At 39.7% G+C, this 22,002-nt stretch overlaps 1 protein-coding gene across 1 annotated transcript; it reads right to left on the reverse strand.

The window, feature by feature from the left end:
* Positions 1 to 10,081, reverse strand: adra1aa (adrenoceptor alpha 1Aa). The gene is made up of 2 exons (XM_057356940.1): positions 8,975 to 10,081; positions 1 to 1,964 (listed from the first exon to the last, which is right to left on the reverse strand). The coding sequence occupies exons 1-2, from the start codon at positions 9,876 to 9,878 to the stop codon at positions 1,429 to 1,431; spliced, it is 1,440 nt and encodes a 479-aa protein (XP_057212923.1). The 5' UTR covers positions 9,879 to 10,081; the 3' UTR covers positions 1 to 1,428.
* Between the last annotated feature and the right edge of the window lie 11,921 nt (positions 10,082 to 22,002).

Here is a 22,002-nt window from a genome sequence, read left to right on the forward strand (position 1 = left end):
TAATAATCATATTAGAATCACATACATTTCTTTTATATGACAAATAAACACAAAGTTTGTTATAAGGCATTTAGGCAAAATAACAAAAGAAACTTGGTCACTTTGAGGTTTTCATCTCATGATTATAATGTCATTCGTCCATAGACGGTGAATATTTGTGCGTCTCGCAGGAGACAGTTCTTTTGATGTAGAATCGTAATAGTTGGTCCCACTTCGATCATGCTATACTTAAGTTCATATGGCAATATTTTTGACATTCTGACAACGTGACTATGACATGCATCTGAAAGACACGATAAAGATCCATTCCCAGTTCAAGCAGCTGCGAACAAATTACTTTTCTGTAACAGAAAGCCTTTCCAAATCATAGTCAATGCAAATAACCCACAGCAATACCTACAGTGCAATTTCAGAAAATTGAACAATTAAGTGAACTTATCATATGAACCCAGGAAGGAGCGTCAAAAATAGAATTTCTTTTTTTTGGGGGGGGGGGCTGATCAGACGTGTCTGGGTTTTAATTTGCCCAAATTGGAAGGCAGAAATAAAACTTCTGTCAATACAAATAATTGCTGGTATTTATACTCAATGCATTTGCAGACACAACAGAAGGCTTTCATGTTTCAGCCTGGCCTCCTTTTTGCGAAATGAAAGTTCTGTATTTATTCTCACCCTCGTGTTCCATATGCAGTTGTTTTTTCAGTGATATACATTTTTTTAAATCTGGCTTTAAGACTCATTTTGCATAACAAGTGCTCCAGTCCTGATTATAGCATATGCAAGCTCCTACAAAATTAACCGTGGTTTTACTACAAATAATACCCAAAAACCATGGTTACTATAGTAAAATCATGGTAAACAGAAATGTACCATGGCTTTGCTACAGTAACCATGGTTTAATGGTATTTGTAGTAAAACTGTGGTTATACAAATAGTAATCTGCCAAAAACCATGGTTAATACACGTTTACTATAGTAAAACCATGGTTAATTTCACGGTTTTGCTATAGTAACCATGGTTTTTAGGTTTTATTTGTGGGGAAACCGTCGTTATACAAATGATAATCAATCTGCCAAAAAACATGGTAAATATTTTACTAGGGTAAAAACCATGGTAAATTTATGTAAGGGAGAACCAGTGTGGTTGTGCTTTATTTATCATCGAGTTGTCTTTTTTTGGAGCTTGACAGCCACCATCATTTCGAACTATCGATGTGTAAAAAAAGACAAGCATACAGAACATGAGAAAGAACAAATAACGTCTGCGTTTATTTTCAGAGTGACCTACAGTTTTCCTTTAATGGCCATCAACACAATAGCAGACACTCAGATTGTCAGCTTGTGTTCTCCAATCCGAGACACCATCAAGTGGCAAACGGCATCGCACGCAGCGCCAGTCTCTTTAGAGCGATTTCCCCGGCGACTTTATTCACACCGCATCCCCATCTTCACACAGCGAGAGCTGATGGATTTTGATGACGGGAAGCGAGTTCTGTGTGGGCGCCTCCGGCTGAGGGGAATCTGTTCTCACGGCACAGCAAGTCCTCAGCAGGTTCTTACCGCACATTCCCGCCACTTTAGCTCCCACGCTCACCCCGGCACCGACCCCCGGGGTCCCCACGGACGAGGTCCGGGAAGGGGCCTGCCACTCCCGGCCGTCCCGGGAGGAAGGGCTGCGGGACAGAGCGATGGAGGAGGAGGGGCTCAGACGGGAAGTGTTGCCTGTGAGGCCGAGGGCGAGGAGCTGCGACTGGGCGTGCCGTGGACTGTGACCCTGGTAGAGAGGGTGGGTCGGTGTGGATCTCTTACGGAGACAATGAGCGCCCAACACGCTGAGGAAGGCTTTCTTGAACTCCTGACTGGAGCACGGGTAGATGATGGGGTTGATGCAGCTGTTGAAATAGCCGAGCCAAAAGGTTATCTTGAACACCGTGTCCGAAGGCTTGTATGTCGGGAAGATGGAACCTAGATGAAGATGCACAGAAAACGCTCACATTACTTTATAAAAGTAAAAAGCAATAAGCTACAGTGCATTTTATGCTGTGAAGAATGAAAATAATGACTAGTGATAGACCAATACACATAGATATCACCTAAGCCATGCTTTATAAAGCTTTGAATAGGATTGTATGTAATGCATGTAAACTGTCAGGTTCAACTCCATACGAATCATCTCGAGTTATAAATAGAATACAATCGACTAAAACTGATTGAATTTCACCAGACAGTGCTCTGTCTCAGGTTCTCTCTATGACAAAGATTGAATACTCATCTCTCAAAAAGAAGCCACGCAATAGGAAAGATTAATGACACTAGACATTAATAAAGGCCAGAAAACGAGAAACGTTACGGCCAGATAAGTCTGGAAAAGAAAGCGATGTACTGTATGCCTCGCGACACCGTGGCCTCTGCGTGACAGGACAGATAACCGCGTCATGCGTCACAATACCGGCCAAGTCTTTTTATAGCATCCCATTCGATCTGTACGCTGGAACGTTCCTCTGTTAATCAAGGTTAATAGTTTTATTCAAATCGCTGACATAAATTCACTTCAATATGATCAGCGAAGAGCTCTGCGGTTTAAAGAGCACAGGCATAGAAAAAAGAAGAGTTGCATATTGATCAAACACACGATGAATTGATTTAATAGCACATTGGCAATACCATTAAAAGAATTAAAGTGTAACATTGAGATGGAGGATCTGGGTTTGTGTTTGGCCGTCTCATAACATACTTTAAAAGAGAGTCTAGAGGGGCTTTTGGACATGCCTGGATAAGAGCTGAAGAAAACTCAGAGAGAGAGAGATTTGTGCCTTCAAGCACCACAATTAAATCTTTTACTTCCACAGACTGGACTGGAGTAAGAGATTAAACTGAGGTTTTCACGAATTCAGTTACAGCCAGATGAATCTCAGAAACCCCCTAATTATTAATAAAGAAAAACAACCATCATGTATAAATAATGAAAAATATAATATCCTTTTTTCTTATTTTATGTACTTATTATCAGACGTGACCTTTCTTGACTTTATAGCGTGTCATGAAGACTGCTTGTGGAGATATAGCTGTAGGCGAGCACAAACTAATATAGAGAGTATACAGTGCCCTTCACTATTATTGGCACCCTTGGTAAATATGAGCAAAGAAGGCTATAAAAATTAATCTGCATTGTTTCTCGTTTTGATCTTTTCTTTAAAAAATTTTACAAAATTCCAACATTTCAATGAAGGAAATCAATTTGAAGTAGGGGGAATATCAGATTGTAAATAAATGTTTTTCTTCCATACATGTTGGCCACAATTATTGGCACCGGCCTTGTATTTCATACACTCCGCAACCTCAATTTATAAGAAAAACAGCACTGAGTGTTTTTTTTTCAGTCTGATGAGGTTTGAGAATACATCGAGAGTCATCCGAGTCCATTCCTCTATAAAGAATTTCTCCAGATCCTTCAAATGTTGGTGTGGTCCCAGTCCTTCAACTGGGATGGCTATGGCAGGATCAGGTTTTGATTTTTATATCTGTTGGTATTTGACATAAAACATGATGCCATGTATCTGATCAAGATGTCCAGGACCTCTGGAATAAAAGTAGGTCCACAACAATGAAGATCTGGTGGTATATTTAACTGTGGACATGGGGCATTTTTTTATCTTTTGCTATTGCTGCCAAAACAACTCATTTCATATGGCCTTACACCCCAGTCCCGTTTGAAGTTCCAGTATGGCAGATTATGTGGTGGAGTTTATTTTTGCATGAGAGCAGAAGATTTGTTTCTTGAATAGTGTCCCAAACAACTTGTGGTGACGGAGGTGCAGTTTTCCTTTATTTGTATTTGACTAAATTTCAACTAATTTCTGCAGTTCTCCACCTGTGATCTTTGAACAGTCTTTTCAACTGATTCTCTTTGCTGTGCATTAAGACAATATAGACACACATTCTCTTTCGGGCAGATTTGCAACACCTCCAGTCCATTAAAACTTCTTGATCATTGCCCTGGTGTTGGAAATGGGAATTTTTATTGTTTCGACCATTGCCTTTTAAATCCACTTTCTATTTTGTGTAGCTCAACAATCTTTTGCTGCACATCAGAACTATATTCTTTGGTTTTACCCATTGTGGTGAATGATTAAGGGGGTTTGGGCTTTGTGTTACTTAATATTATTCTGGACAACATCCTGTTTCTAGTCACCTTGGTGTGCTCAGAAAATGTAAATATTAATGGGAATATACTTGGGAGATATTTTACTCATAAGAATTTCTAGGGGTGCCAATAATTGTGGCCAGGGTGTATTAGAGAAAAAATAATTCACAATGTGATATTCCCCCCACTTCAAATTGTTTTACTTAAATGAAATGTTGGAATTTTGTAGATTTTTTAAATAAAAGATAAAAAAGAGAAACAATTCAGATTTATTTTTAAAGCCTTCTTTGCTCATATTTACCAAGGGTGCCAATAATAGTGGAGGGCACTGTATATATATATATATATATACAGTATATACTGTATATATACACACACACATGTATATAGACCATTCCAAATTTTCATTTCAAATCAACATTTCTAGATGTATTGTGGTCATTCCAGTTTTGAACTTTCCCTAAATACATGTAGAAATATTACTGTTGTATTACTTAAAAGTGAAACTGAATTTGTTTTCTTTGCAGTATTTGAGGTCTGAAAAAACACAGAGCATCTTTTCTGTTATCACCTGTTTCTCCAGTTTTCATTTTCTGCAAATAAATGCTAATAGAAACAATATTTTAATTTGAAATTTGGGAGAAATTATCAATCAACAATCATTTTACCAAAACACATACCTTTAAGTAGTACACTTTAAAATCAATAAAAACGGTCTCTGAAATGGTCGCTTAAATTTTTTCTGCGGCTGTATATACACCAAAATTGAGGTCCCCATGGGCAAAACAGCTTATAAATCGTACAAAACAATATTTTTTTATCTAAAAATGCATTTTTCTATGATCTTTAGGTTTAGGGGTAGGGGATAAAATATACAGTGTGTAGTGTACGGTATAAAAATCATTACGCCTATGGACTGTCCCCACGGAGATAATAAACCAGACTGTGTGTGTGTGTGTGTGTGTACATACATACATACATGAGAGCGAGAGAGAGATTGTGGCCAAAAGTGATGTTTGGAGTGCATATTTGTAGAATATTTGCTTCTAAGGCCCTTAGGTTAGAATAAACCATCAAAATATGACGTATTAAAGGAATGTATTTGACAAAATTGGTTGGCAAACATAAAGGAAAACTACAGTGTACCAGGAATATGGGTTTTATTCCCATATATAAAAAATGCATAGAAAAGCAAAAAGCTGACAACTCTCAATTTGCTTTGCTCACGTGTTGTCATTGTTTGCCAATTTTCACATATACTTCTCCAAGCTGAGCATCAGTTTACACTCCACTACACATCACACTGAAAATTTTCATTTTTTTAAAATAATTTATATTTGTGTCTATGTCTATCTGTGTGTGTGCTGTGTGGATATACATGTACTGTCTGTAGACAGACAAAGAGAGAGAGAGAGATGGTTTGATCAATATTAATTTGCGTATCAGTCTCTCTGGAAAAGTCCCCCGCGGACGTCCACTGTCACAACACACGGTGATGTGTAAAGAGAAATTAAATGACTGATGTTCCAACATCTATTCTGAATTCGGTGCCGAAATATAAATAGTGTTTCCAAGTAAGTGATGCATTATATTGAAACCAAAATGAGAAACCAAAAAACAATTTCGTACAAACCCATAATGATAATGACAAAAGTGACAAGTCTTTCTTCCCACAAGAGAAGAAAACGGCTCATTTTCCTGTGATGCTACAGCAAACGGCGCTCATCAAAAGCTCAAGCTCAACAATAGAAGTGTATTTTCTGTTGATCAGATTTGTTTGAAGGCTGTGTCCCGTCTCATCGAGCTGTGCTTTAAACCCATTTACAGGCCAATGACCCAATGACACCCAACCCTAAATCAAGCCACCAGGTCCTTGTTGACGCGTCACATTGAATATGTACGACTGTAAAAACAACCATGTCCTTGACAGAGAGATTTGCTGGAATGTTCTGTTAGTCATCATTAAAGGGTGACTGAGCGTATCTGATGTCAGCACAAATTCCAGTGCACACGGGAACCTCTGACAGTCAGACAGGAAGTGAACGGGTCATTCTCAGAAAACCATGCCAATGACAAGAAAAGATAGACAGACAGACCGATTGATGACGAGAAGGGGATAGATGGATGGATAGATAAATACATGACAGACAAAATTATTGCTGCCTTAACATTTTGCTATACTAAAAGTTATGCAAACTTACTATTAAAAAAATGATTTATTTAGTTACTACATGACTTTTTTTCTCCGGCGCAGCTACTGTAGTAAAACCGTCAAGGGATCAAGGAAAGATTTACACGAGAGAATGTCTGTCCGAGGGGCAAATACTTCATCTTAATACCCATGTTTGCCAGATAAATCCCCTCAATATTACACCACACAGTGTTTGTATAAAGTCCCTAGTGTTTTTGTTCCTGCCGTCCATCAGTTTCTAGGTTTCAAAAAGGCATGTCATTGCTTTACTAGCAAAACAATTACTTTGTTGCTTTTAATTATTATAGATTGAACACAGACTTGTACGCCTTGGCACCACAGTAAGATTGAAATCACATTGACCAGCGTAACATTCAACTTTCTTTGGCTTGTGTGTAGCGTTGTTGGTTTCACACCGAGGCATACTGATAAGGTCAATGATTCCCTTGAGATTTATTAAACAGTCTTGCCATCGTGCCATTTCATTCTAGTTCATTAGCAAGGGTTTCTTAAAAAATGTACACGTACATACTCCACAGAATTCAACCAGTTGCGACCGAAAATTATGTCCAGCTTTGTAAAATTGTTGTTTTCGTTCTTTATTCCAACATATTCTTGTAAGTAAAATGTTGTATGCTTCATGTAGATAGGCTTGGCAAAACATGACACGCGACAGATCCAGGAGAATGACTACTGTAGTCAAAAACAGCAACAAACAAAATATTAATAACTGTACTTAACTTTTGCTTTATTTCCATTGAGCTTTTCTTCTATATATATTTTGTGTTATGAGAATATTATCGCTGTGAAGAACCTTTGAGGCATTTTTATTTTCAAGAGTGTACTGTATGTACAGCGAATTGTTTGCATTGGGTTTTCAGTAATACCGTTTACCAAGTTCTTTTTTATGACCAAATATAACCAGATTTTTTTTGTTTAACTCTGACTAACCTTGAACTAAAAGGTCAGCACACAAGAGCCTTGTCTAACATGTGGGAAATTCAATAACATCTACATTTCATATCTGGGGTACCGAAGAGCTTTGCTTTGAGTTTTGAGAAATAACAGACTGTTCTGACTCTTTGTGAAACTCATCTCTGGAGCTAAACATATTGTGTAAACACTGTTGTCCTGTTGTCTTAAAACTCTCTAAACGACGGTTTAAACAAATGTCTTTCCAACCATTGGCACACCAAACCTGAGGGAAAATAGCAGGTCTCCAAAACTACTTGAGGTGTGAGATTCCACAAAGATATAGATTTCTTTCTTCAGTGGAACACAAGATATTTTGAGAATTATTATTTTTTTGTTCATACAATGGAAGTCAATGGGTTTCATTGTTGTTCGGTAACCAACATTCTTCAAAATATCTTCTTTTCTCTTCCGCAGAAGAAAGAAACTCATACAGGTTTGAAATGACATGAGGGAAACAAATCATTTTGGGGTGAACTATACCTTTTAAATCAGTCAGTTATTGCAAACCATTGCAATATGCACATTTGTGAAATTTCAATTATTTCGATATATGTGCAGCCACTAAAAGATCTGAAGTAAGAAAAATCTGTTGACCTATGCACACTAAATTTGCGGGATACATTCAGAGCACGCATGCTACAAATCCTGTTTGGGTCTAAATATTTTACTGATCTTTAACATTCACCACAGGGCAGCATACAAGTACATTATTTTTCAATCTCCCCTGTCATTTAAAAGCAATTCTCATGCAACATTTAGTCAACCTAAAATGTCTCTCTTTTTGTCTACGTCAAAAGAAAATGGGAAGACAGAAAGCATGAAAAAAAGAGACTTTAAGGTTAGTAACTTTTAAGGCAACAGACAGCAGGTGACTCATTTTACCTTTACAACAAAACCACTTCTTTTCATATTGCGCTTTAGGCCGTGTTCAGACTTGACTTCTTTTTCGAAGCTGCTATTGTCTGTTTTACATTACAATCCTATGGAGTAAACCGTGTTTTCAAAAAACGTCCTGAGTGCTTTTTTAAATGTCAGCGCCTGCATCTTTTTCTGCAGCTCAGAGCGTCTTTTGAGGTTGAAAAAAGTTCGACTTTTCTGAAAAAAATGCCCTACGTCAAGCTCCTTTTTCACAGCTAACCAATGACTGAGACCTGTCGTTTCCATAACAGCATGCGAGGAACGTGATTGGTCGAGAAGGCTCAAGCTCGAATAAATAAAATGGCGGCCGAAACGCCCGTTGGAGCATAGTTTTGTATAAATGTAAGTTTAATTTTCACTTTCAACAACTTCTGATTGCATTTCTAGCGAGAAATTAGTATTGTAGTTTTTAAATATGTGATTAGTTATTGCAAAGACGCTCTCTGTTTATAATTCAAATACACTTCCGTTACGCTGCCTATCTGTTTCTCTGGGCTGCCTTTGTGCACTGACGCTGCCTCCGAAGTCATGGCGTTCGGCTGCTATTTGTAACCAAACGCTACCAGCGTTTTGTTTTACTAAAAAAGTGCCTTTGTCTACTTTTTCTTGTCAAAAAAGAAGTCATGTCTGAACACGGCCTTAGAAGTTTTATATATTTTTCTACAACATGTTTTATGTCAGCTCTTTAAAAAGACTCTTGAAAAACACATCACAAGAAATTTGCATCACAAAATTTGTATCACTCACCGATAGGAAGAACCAGGAAAAATGGAAGCCAGCACAGAACGAAGCATCCGACCACGATGCCAAGTGTCTTGGCCGCCTTTTTTTCACGTGAGAATTTCAGCAGGCGCAGAGCGAAGTGAGTCCTGTTTCTCAACGCCTCGTCCTCAGACGCCGTCGTGTTACCACGGTGTATCCTCAAAGTCACAGCCTCAGAGGCGTGATCCGATTTCTCCGTTTTATGTCCACTAATCAGTCCACGTGTCTCCCTCCTGGCCACCACGTAGACACGGCAGTACATGGACAAGATGACCACCAGGGGGAGGTAGAAAGACCCCAAGGCTGAGAAGATGGCATATGCCGGTTCCTCTGTTATCTTGCATATGGACTCGTCCTCCGGCGCCGGTTCTTTCCAGCCGAACAGAGGACCGATAGAAATGGTGACGGATAGAGCCCACACCACAAGCAGCGCTAGCAATGCCCGTCGCTCCGTCATGATGGAAGGGTACTGCAGCGGATAGCTAACGCCAATACATCTGTCCACGGAAATCACACATAAGCTCATGATGGACGCCGTGCAGCACAGAACATCCATAGCCGCCCAAACGTCACAAAAGGGTCGACCAAAGACCCAACGGCCTAACATCTCGAAGACGGCAGAGAAGGGAAGCACCGTGGAACTTAACAGAAGGTCCGCCACGGCCAAATTCACGATGAAGTAATGGGTAACCGTGCGTAGGTTACGATGGCAAACCACGGACAGGATGACCAGGATGTTGCCCAGAACTCCAAAAATGATGAAGAGGGCCAACACCATGCCCAACACGACAGCCTTCATAACGTTCAGCTCCGGGACGAGAACCTGGCTGCAGTTTGTGCAGTTTTCAGCGAAGGATTCAGGGGTCATGTTGTCTTTGACGGGAAGCATTTGTTCAAGGGCATTTAAAGACGGTTAGATGAGTTGATTCGTGACATCCGGCGATGCCCTCAGTTCAGTTCGTACCTCAATACTGGATTCTCTCCAGTGGTCTGAGAAACCGGTTTTGCGCTGGATGCGATACAAGAACATTGAGGTATTTCCATTGAAGCGGTCATTTTAGAGAGCACAATGAAATGTGTCCTATTCTAGGCGGACTTTTACTGATCGACTTTTATGGAAAATAGTTGTGGGAGCAAAAATAAACAGCTCGAAGTAAACATTTTGTCCTGCAGAAAAAGTCTAGTTCTTCTGTCATGAAGAATCATAAATTCAAAAAGATTGTTTAGACACGCTCGTAACCACGTGCAGCTGATCAAATGGAACAAAAACGGATCAGATTGACAAAAAGAAAAGAATTGCAACCTTTATTTTGGCACAAGTCGAGTCTGTGTGTAATTTCGTTTTGGGAGGCATCGCAATTCCTTCTAAACAGATGATCTCGACATCGATGGATGTGAAGATGTTAACCGCTCTAAATCTGCTAATCTCTCCGCAGGTTTTCAGCAGATGTTTTAAACAATTTCTTCCGTAGAAAACCTGTGATGGTTGGAAACTGTCCGCGTGTTGCTGATGTGGATATTCTTCATTAGTTGAGTCTCTGCTGCGCACCTCAGCGCTGATTCACATTATGTGGAGGTTGAAAAGCAAAGAATGAGGACAAAGCACTTTGGCATCCGGTGAGCAGGTATTTCTGGCTGAAGAGCGACTTGTGCCGCTTTCGTTTGAAGACTCTTGGCTCCTGAAAAACACAGAGAAAGTGAAATGAAACCGGGACAATCATCCAACAACTTCTCAGTTTTCCACTATTTATTCATGCATGCAAATTAAGTGTGAAATGATTCCTCTTGGGATCGGCGGATGAGTGCATGACATGAAATTATGAGCCGGTGGATATTGCTTTACACGTTGGTTCATTTCTACATGTCATGCTAATGGATTGCTCTCTATGGATCACATTCACAGCCAGTGCTTCTCATGCGTTCAATATTTATGCATTCCCCTGGAATTATTCATTTATCACGTCATACACAAGATCAATGCAGACGAAATCAAATAAACGCTCGATCGGTTCTTATGCATCTCTAATGGAGTGCTCACTACCTAGTATGCACAAATCACACCAAACATCGGTCAGGAAAGTTGGACGCATGCGGTAAGGAAATCAAGGAAGTTATACTAAGGATGTAGTCAAGATACATTTAAAGGGGCTAAGCGTGGAGAATACAAAATTGTTCAAAATCATAGTTTTACGGTATGCATTCAGAAATGCTCTGGTTATGACATCACAACCATGATGTCATTAAAATACGAATGGCCACATTAACAACTCTCTGTCATTTACAATTTCTTACCTATTACCTAACATTACAGTTTTCAATCATAACAGATTGGCAATAGCAAGGGAACAGCAAAAACAAATAATTTAGTCAGAGAGAGGTTAAGAATATTCAGCAAACACGATTTTGATTTTGGTGCGCCAGCGGTGGCGTCTCTGACCCTTCACAAACAATCAATAGCCTAACTCTGTACAAAAACGCACGAACGTTCCCAATGATTCATCCCAACAAAGGACAAATCCAGCAAATGTGAATCAGGTTGACATTTTTAGAAACACTCACGAACAACTATAAGACCATGAAAGATACTGAAAATTTGGCCATCTTTGTAAGTTAATGGTTAACAAATAAATGCATCCACAAAACTTCAAGCAATATCATAACTTTCTTTAACTTTAAAGAATAAAATCTGCCATATAAAAATAAAGTTAAGTGATGAAGCACATTTGGAAAAAAGTGAAGTTGACTGCAGCTTTTATATATCAAACTCTGTCAGACCATCAATAAATTCACATTTTTTCTTCTGTCTCGGATCTTTCACTGACATTTATTTAACTAACACAAAAGTAAAAGCAATAGTAATCATAAAGAGCTGTTTACATTAAGGTACCCTTTATAAAGCATTTATAAATGTGTTCATTAATGATAAATAAGTCATTTACAAATGCATTATGAAGCAGTTATAACTGCATGAATAAAAAGAGGGAAATAGTGAGCCATTTTTAACCCACATGTTATAAATACTTAATAAATGTATTTATTCATTATTTATTTGACTCGAATGCAGATTCATTATTATCTTGATGTTGTTTGCAATATAGGCTGTCAGACTGGACACTTTAGGGTGTTATGCTCACTATTTGGCAGGTATTTCGTTAGAATCCCCCTTTTTATTCATGCATTTATAACTGCTTTATAAAGCATTTGTAAATTACTTATTAATCATTAATGAACACATTTATAAATGCTTCATAAAGGGTACCTTAATGTAATGTGTAAACGAACAATACAAATTCTGTAGACTTGTTGGAAACATCATCATCATAGAGATTTGAACCCATAAGCAACAACCCAAGAGACTCGAGTTTTCGTCACGGAGACATTTTCCCATAGAATAGAAAACAACATCTCACAAGCGTTTTAACAAGGTCGTGTCCTGTAAAGCTCTGCCCACTTTAGAATGAAGCAACAACACATTTTTCCTTCACATTGGTGAAAAATGCACCCACTGGGCAAAACTACAAAGCTGCCTCGAAATCAAAGAATATGTTTTTAATTGTTTTTTTAGCTCTTCAGTCAAGCCTGTTCTTGCTGCTTGCTGTAAGCTCAGCAAACATACTCAAACATCCCATGCTTTCAGATTGCCATAAAAATCATTTTTTTCGTTGACAAAGACGTATTGTTGAGTTTATTTTGTGAGATTGACGACTACCTGACCTTTATAAAATTAAAACATTTTCTTCTGTTTTGTCAGATTTTTGCACTTTACCAAATGTTTTGCCAAACGACACAACGCCTGACGGAATGAGACAGATGGGAATGACTTTTGAGCTGTCTGCTATATTTATAATGCCGTCAAATCATTTTCAAGCGTGCAAACAAAAGACAGCGACACTGGAAAGCTGTGTGCACGCTTCATTAAATTCAGAAAAGCAAGATGATCTGTTCCTTGACTATGGCATTATTTCTCCAGATCGACACTAATCATAGCTAATGAGATCGCCCACCGTTCGTTTCTCCGTCTATCAATTAACATTGAAGGCAGAAATCCGTGCAAGATTAATACTCCTACTCGAACGCTCCGGCGTTTCCGACATCCGTGGAAATATTGATCTGATTTCAGGCTTAACGAGGCACAGAGGTGACTCCGGCACCGGCTGCACAGAACAGAGGTGTTAGGACACAAAATGACTCCATACTCAACTGGGAATAGTGCTTCAGAGGGAAGGAGCTTTTAGGCTGCCGGTGATGCACATGAAGACACACACACAAAAAAACACTATATATGTTTTTCATTTAAGTATCAACTTAGTCTGCTAAAATTGCTCAGAGGAGAAATAAAACAGAATTACGCCGAGAGTGAAGAGTACGGAGGTGTAAATGCATGTAGATTGTAGATGTAAAATAATCTGGATTTGAGTAAATAATATGAGAAATTCATATTGAGATCTTCAATCATATTGACTTTTGATTGCAGACGAGACAAATCTGAGCTCAGTTTGACACATTGTTGACATCTCTTCTGAACTCTAATGACAGAGATTTCTGACTCTTTTTCTCTTTCAAACATTTCCATTTGCCCTCCGTTTAATCTCACTGAGGTCTAGGAGAAATAATTGAGATCTCGCATGTGATTTCTTTCTTGTGGTATTCTAAATGTGAAATCCATACTATGTGTACACAACAGAAATCCTAATGAAAATGTTGAAAATATTGTAGGGTAAACCTAAAAAAGCGAGCAAATGTATTGTTTAATATTGTTTTTCTTACAAATAAACAGGGTATTTTTCATTTTAGCGCAAATTCCCGGTCACGCGGTTTGCCTCTCAGCCTGCTCTTTAAACTCATTCTTTGTGAGCACAGGCGAGAGAAACAGAATCCCGTCTACGGTTCACCAGTCGTGCCGTGTTAATAATAGTCCAAGGACAGAGATCGCGGAATTCAGCGGTCTGATCTCCCCATCACGACATCAACCGGCGTCTGACCTTTGGGCCTCTCCGGCGCGCGAGTGGAACTCCATGCTGACACGCCAGCTGCTCTGAACCTCAGCCGGCTGAACCCGCCGCGCTGCACATCAGCCCTCCCGCCTGCATAACACCCTCCACCCGCATGCCGCGTGCCGCTGGCACCAATCTTCAACAGATTGGTTAAGTTTGGTAATACATAATAAAGAGATCTGACCGGTCTCCAAACGCTCAAGACTCTTCAAATTGGCCACTGGTGAGTGAGCATTCGTGGTGTCAGTCCTCCAGCAAATTGTAAATAAAAGTGACAGCCGGATGATCTTCACAAACATTAGTGAGAGACCTTGAGGTTTGCCAGACTGGCATCCATATGGCTGCTCGCATAAAAATGACACGTGGGATATCTCATCAATTCAGTGAGGGGAAGAAAGCAAAGTCTGCTGAGAGATATACAGTTTGAACTAGCTCACGAATGAGACCCTTAAAGCGACACTTCACCCAAAAACTGTCAACTTATCATTTACTAACCCTCATGTCACCTGTGTGACTTTCTTTCTTCCGCAGAACACAACAGAAGATATTTTGAAGAATGTGGGTATTGTATGGACACAAAATGCAAGTGAATGGGGTGACGTCGCTGTTCGGTTACCAACATTCTTCAAAATATCTTCTTTTGTGTTCTGCGGAAGAAAGTTACCATTTTTTAGGTCCCTTTAATTCACTCATAAATGAAAATTCTGCTATCATTTGCTCATTCTCATGTCATCCTAAACCTGAATTCTGTTTTGTGAGGATAGAAAGACATTTAACCTCTTTTCTATATGCTTGTGAAAATAAACCATGGTTTTATTATAGTACGTGTCGTGTAGTGACCAATTTTTGGGCTGTCTGGTTTCCATTTGTAACAGTTTTACAACAAATACCAAGGTTTAACTATGGTTACTATGGCAAAACCATGGTCAATTTGTGGTCTAACTATAGTAACCATGTAAAACGATGGTTAATTTTCGTGAGGACCGTCTGTCGAACAACTTAAGAAAGAACCAAAGAAGTCGTCTATATGCAGACGCAATATTCAAGTCTTCTGAAAAGAGACATTCTCGTGAAATATTCTCAGAAGACCTGCAGTCCAGCGCACGAGTCATTAATTAAAATGAAAAATGAATGATTTGATCATTTGTGTTTTGTCTCATTTAGAGTCTCACTGATGTGGTCACTAATTGCGTTGCTGTGTTGACCTCTCTTCAAATTCTTCACATTAAAAAACTACATGCGGGGTGGGTAAATCACGCTTCTTTTAAGTCTCTACTGTTCATTAACAAACTGTCAGGACGGCAAAGACCTGCGGGCAGTTTGAATGTCCCTCATCACAGAGACACTCCATCAGTTGGGTTTCGGCTTGGCTGCCCCTCCGTGACCCGGGGGCCGCACTCTCTCTCTGACAGAGATTATATCACAATAATTGGTCTTCCTTGCCTAGTACTTATCACAGCCCCGCAGCGGCACGCAATAACCAGAGCCGCAGAGCTCCGTCTGTAATCACCAGAGCCGGCTGTGAAATTCATGGAAACGCTTGACTTCTTTTACAGAAAGAGAGGTAAATATTTAGGCCTCAGCAGTGAAAGGTAATGACTGTTGATGCGTATGGGCTTCGGAAAGGCAGAAAGGAATTCCGGCACTTGGACTAGCGTGTTTATGCATCATCAAAGGGGACCACGGCACATGATGGAGAGGTCATGCGGACAGCGCAGCATCCCTCCTGATTAACAGCTCAGGTCTCAGGCTTTCCAGAAGATTCTCTCTTCAGAGGAGCGGAGACGCCGAGTGACTGTGATGAGCACGTATTATTCTGCTCTCTCCGTCACGTCAATGAGGAGAAACATGAGAGATTACAGAATGACTGAAACAGAGAAAATGTCTTGACGCCTTTCAATAAAATAACCAATCATATAACTTAATATAAATTAAATTTGAAATGAATAAACGCTTAGATCAAATATTGTATTTTTTCTATGATATAAAATCTAAGATATACACTTCTTAGAGTCTAAAAATGCAGGGTTGTTTCTACCACTGGTTAGGACAAAAATTGACCATTTCAAGGTTAATTTAAACTAGGTCCATTTATTGGGTTTGTCTATATTTTGCCCAATTATGGGTAGAAACAACCCAAAATTTCTATATTAAATTGTGCCCTAAAATAAAATTATTTTCAATCAAAGCTTGGACATGCATTAGCTACCAATTAAAATAATCAAATAAAAAAATACAATTACTTTGTTCAATTATGCATTGACCAATTGCAAACTTACCAATTATTTAAGCAGTGACTGGTTCAAATCTTGATATATCCATGAATGCAAAACAACTGCATATTTTGTATGTCTGCATGATCATTTTCAGAAACTGCACACCACCAAACAGAGTTCAGATTTGTTCCGACTCAACAGTTTGGAAACAGGGGTATTGTGTAAATTCTGCCTTACAATCAAACTATTTCAGGCAAATTCAATATAAAGCAAGAGTAACCTTTTCAGCCAGCCCGTCACGCATAAATCATCCTGACAGCAGAGAGAGAGGATGCAGAAATCTCCTACACACACAGCTGATCAATGCACAACATCAGTATGTGCCCAACACATGAACTCATTCATTCCAAACACCACAAACTCATACATTATATATATATATATATATATACTATACATTAGATCTACAGTTTCTCATCGCATCAACTGAAGCAACACGTTAACTGTTTACGTAATGATGCCAATGCCACTACAATTCCACGCCAATGTATCTTTTTGGGTACGTTTATGAAATGCAACCATGCATAACGATTGTGTATGTTTAATGCATATCAGTTGTATCCGCACTCACCTCAGTTTCACGTTAGTGCACGCACGGAGACTCAGATCCTCGGCTGTTTGTTTGGAGCAGAAGGATCCACGCGTCCGAGCGTTTCTCCGCCTCCTGCGATTGCTGTGGAAACGACTGCGCTCAAGTTCAGCGAGTCAGGTGCACTTAGGTGTTTCCACACACACATATAAACGATGGGATGCTCGGGACGTCAGTATTTCTCTGTGGAGGGTGACTGTGAAATGAGTCATTGCTCCCCACGCCGCGGCGCGCCGCCTCCTTTACGCGCAAACTTTGGCTCTGCGCGCTGGGCATGTGGACGTGGCCATTGGTTGCGCATCGCTTCTCACGGTAACTGAATCAACTGGTGACGCGGCGTGTTTTCAAAATAGCTCCAGACGTGCTGTGCTGTCTGTGAAAACGGGTGGGAAACGAGTGTAACATGGGTGAGATGGCTGGGGGGGGGGGGGGGGGGGGGGGGGGGGGGGGGGGGGGGGGGGGGGGGGGGTGGGTTGGGAGGATGTTTGGTGTGTTATAGTGGTGACACTTTCTTCCAGCGAATGTTCTTTAGGGATTACTGTCTCTCTCGATGCGTAGCCCAAAACAAGTGCTTCACTTATTAGATGCTTTATTAGTTGAAAAAATATCAAATCAGGTGAAAGTTATTTTAAAGAATTTTGGTATATTTATGGTATACAAAAGTGTCTTAATAAATGCAGACAAAAAGTATTTAGACAGTACAATCTAACAAGATTATGTGATGATAGACTTTTAATTTGAGGGAAATTGAAAAACATTCACAAAATTTACCTTGGCACAGTTGGAAAAGTTTCAAAAATGGCTTTGAAAGGTCTAGCATTGTTTGTTTCCAAATGCCACTATCTCTATTATTTTGAAATCAAATTCATGTTGATATTATAAAATGTCCAAATGTATATAAACAAATATAACGTGGGGACAGCTGTGAGCTGTGTCTTATTAAAAACGCCTTTGAACATTTCCAGTGTATTGCCAAAGCAGTTGCTATCTGAGGAATATATTTGATTAAAATGCCTTTGTTTTGTCTTAATCCAAAGTTAACAACAAACTTCAAAATCACATATACGAGTTTGTTTATAGGTTCAAACCTCTGCAGGGTTGATTCATCCATTGTGCACCTGCATTAACATCAGGTTGCTTTAGAGAGAACTGTGTGTGTAATGAGACAGAGTTTATTTTCAGCTCTGCCTCCACAAAACAATTGAATGAAAAGGGTAATACAATAACATGTACTGAAAAATCAATCAGGACAACTGAATTAAAACACAATAGGCATAAACAAGCTTTTTAGTTGTCTGCTTTGTTCAGTATTTAAGAGCCTGATGCCTGGGACAAAAGTCCCATATCTCAAAAGCATTCATTCTGTGGTGTATTTGGAATTGTGCGCTGTAAGTAAATGACTATTTTATAACTGGGGTACAAAAAGGACAACAATGCTTACATGAAAGTATTCACTAAAATGTATTTATACAACACAAGTTCCAAATCAGCTTCAAAGTGCAATGCAGTCCACAGAGAACAAGACAACGGCGGGTACAAACAGTACAGATGTTGAGAAAAAAGTTCTCAAAAGTTTAGGAAACATCTCAGTGGAAGTAAACAAAAGAAATCAGGTCAGGCTAGCACATTTAAACTAATCTGTATCAAAACACATACTTTATAAAAACAAATGTTCTTCGACCAAATAAGTTGTTTACTGTCTGTTTTCTCACAACCTGTCGTACCTAGAACCCTGCTCTTAATCTGGTCTTGTTTCTGTGGTGTTTTTAATAGGCTGCTATAGGTAAAAGCAGTTTTATGGGATAACATCATTGACCACAGTGTATTCCTAAAGGTCCGGTTGAACTCGCAGTTTCTGCCAATCTCATATTAATCTTGAGTACCTAGTGAGTAGTATTGCATACTTAGTATCTTTGAAGAGTATTTAGTGTGATCACATTTGTGGAACTAAACCACGAGCACACAATACATCATCGCATTATCCCTGCATAACTGTAGATTCACTATAAGTTTGAGTTGTTTACATTATGCACGTAAGCGCCGATTGCCAACAAAACACAGACATATGACTTAGTTTCACTTACCGCGTGCGGTTCATGTCCGGCATCTTTTAGCACTGGGACCGCTCCATCTATCAGTTTCAAACGATATCCAGCATTATATCCACCATTTATATAACATGCATCACTGAAATGCAGTGAACAAACAAACACAGCCCAACTTCTCACTATTGCAAGAGTAACGAGCTGCAGCTGCAGGCCCACAGCGCAGCCAATCTTGACGCAGCGCAGCCAATCTATCTGCAGGTCTTCCTATCGCTCGTCGGGCAGTTTCTTTCGCCTTGCCGTGGGCGTGCTTTTCCGGGAGAATTGTCCAATAAGGGACTAAGAAAAGTTGTTACTTAACGGTTTTTCGTGTTCGAAAAAAATGTTCCGAAACCTATACGAACCTTGGAGGAGTGTATCGAGCACAGAAATACCACGTAATACGTCCAACTCGTTTTTTGACAAGTTGATCATGTTAAGCATGAAAAGCCAGTGCGTTTAACAGTGTAAAGTCAGATTGCGTGAGACGGCGTTAAATCACCCCTTTATTAGATCTGTTTAACAAATCCTTGGATATTGGCATTAAGTTTGTGGCCACTTTATATTGGGAGTATGGACATTATTTTTCTGAGGAGTAAAACGGATTTATGTTCTTTTCTGCCCTTTCCCTCACAACAGTGTGCTGCTGAGCGGTTCTGAGTTTTTACAATCATCTGGTCTGCAGATATGACTCTGGACTTTCCTTCAGCGCATGGGATTTTTTTCACGGGATTTATCATGCACCTGAGAAAAACCTCAACAAGCATTTTATGTCCTTAGCACAAACGGTTTAGAGCGTTTCCGGGGTTAGTATTCAGGGTTAATGGTTTGTTTATATCAATTAACGCTAGTATGAGCAAACATGCATGACCAGCCGGTTGTTTTGAAATATCTTGTCAGTGTGCTGGTCGCCTGAGCTACACAGATGCTGATGTGCTGTCCACCCACTCCAGAACTCGCTGAAGCTGTCTTCCAAACATAGTCTGCTGCTACCTAGATGGTATTTTAAGCATCATAGACGTGCATAATTAAGCTGACCAGATTCTAGCGACGTTTGTCACTGTGACGCCCGTCTCTTTCTGTGAGGTGGTTGGGAGGCGTTCCTGCTTCTGGTTGTCTTAGTAACAGTGGTCAACATCACTGCTTCTGGATGTCGCTTCACACTGACTTCAGATCAGTTTTGTATCACTTAAGATGTTTTATACAAACTACGCTAATGAACGTTGAGTTATATTAAATATAAGTTCAAAGCATGCTTTGTGCATGCATAATTCGCGAACGGCGGGCTATTTGGTTGAGTCTGTCGATTTTTTTAATGCATCATTTAAAATATAATCATCTAAAATCAGAAAAATGATATACAAAATTTTCTGGCCACCGTAGTAGCTGACAAGAGACGGATGGCGTGAGCTGGACTCCCGTTATCCAGGATAAAAAATAAAAAACACATCACATTCCGTTAAAATAATTGTTCTATAATAAATGAATATTTTAATTATAAAAAATATTGAAAATAAATTGTAATATTGCATCAGTGATCCGCAGCACTGGTTGGGTTGAGAAAAGATCGTTTTTTTAACATTTACACATTTGGCCGATTTTTTTATCAAAAGTGGCTTAAGCTATGTAGATTTTATGATTTCATTTTGATTTATAGTATAGCAATCTTGATATGAAGTGTAGCTCAGGTCTTCAGATGTCACAGGTCAGATGAAATAATATTTCTTTCTTTGAGGTACAGGTGAGCGCCGGACTCCCACGTGGACTCAAAAGCATCACAAAGCCTCTTTCTGAGAGACGTGCCGCCACCGCGGTCTGGACTGTATTAGAGGGCATGTGTTTATCTGACGGATCGACTCTTTTGTCCTTCTGTCGGGTATTTTCCTTTCACACTCTCACACACACGCATACATTTATCAGTCTCATATTATGGTGCACAGCTCATAATGCTCCGTCTGTATTTGTCCGGACATTATCATGCCCTCCAGCGACGGCGTTTCCTGCTCGGAGTCTCTCTTCCTCCTCTTTGTCTTTCCCTCCTCCGCCTCAGGAAGGTATTGCTTTATCTCCACCTGCTGAGTCTAAATCACCATGACAACTCTTAGGTTGTATATATCTCCTAAATCGCTGCTCGGAAATAGCTTTAGATGAGAGAAGAGAGGGGGGGCATCTTAAGAAAATGATTGCTGTTGAGGGCCTCGGTGCAATCGATGCACACACACACACCCCGATCTGTGTGGATATCCATCAACATCTGCGTTTGATTCATTCAACAGTCGAGCAAAAGATGGCAGGGAGGAAACGGTGATTTGAATAAATAAATGTCATGGGTCTTGATATTGAACGTAAGGACAGGTGTCATCCGCAGAAAAAGAAAGAAGGTTTTTAATAGAGTGTGGTGAACATATTAAAGGGCCGGAAGCTACATTTCTCATTTTCTCACTCGTTCTGCATCGTATGACTCTCTTCTGTGCAGCACAAAATGGGATTTCCTTTTTTTTTAATTGAGCTCAACAACCTGTGCGCACGGTGTGCTTTCATAATATACTAAAGCAGTGCAAATATTCATTAAAATCCCTCTTTTTGTGTCTTACACAAATGTCATGGGATGGTAAAAAGATGAAAAATGACAGTATTACATTTTATTTAAAAAATCCATTTAAATGATCCCTCAAGAGCATTTATATACAGAAGAATCAAAATGGCATGGCATGACGGGATGAGCTGTGATAGGATCTTAATTTCCTACGGTAGTGAAATGAAACTGCCCCGACTGTGACCTGTACAGATTGAGGGGTATTCGTTCAGAGACCTTTCTACCCCAGTATTGTTTAGTTTACTATTCCCTAAAGAATACCTGATGTTTACCAAGCCAAAGAAATCAGCGAGGTTCATCCCGAGCGGTGAGATCCTCCACCCTGATATTCTGAAGTTCATTTATTTTCAGGTGAATGCGAGCAGAAAGGCAACAGGAATGTTGAGTGAGTGTGTGTGTGTGTGTGTGTGTGCGTGCGTGCGTGCGTGCGTGCGTGCGTGCGTGCGTGCGTGCGTGCGTGTGTGTGTGTGCGTG

This window comes from Triplophysa rosa, linkage group LG17 (assembly GCF_024868665.1).
Source record: "Triplophysa rosa linkage group LG17, Trosa_1v2, whole genome shotgun sequence".
Classification (NCBI taxonomy): domain Eukaryota; kingdom Metazoa; phylum Chordata; class Actinopteri; order Cypriniformes; family Nemacheilidae; genus Triplophysa; species Triplophysa rosa.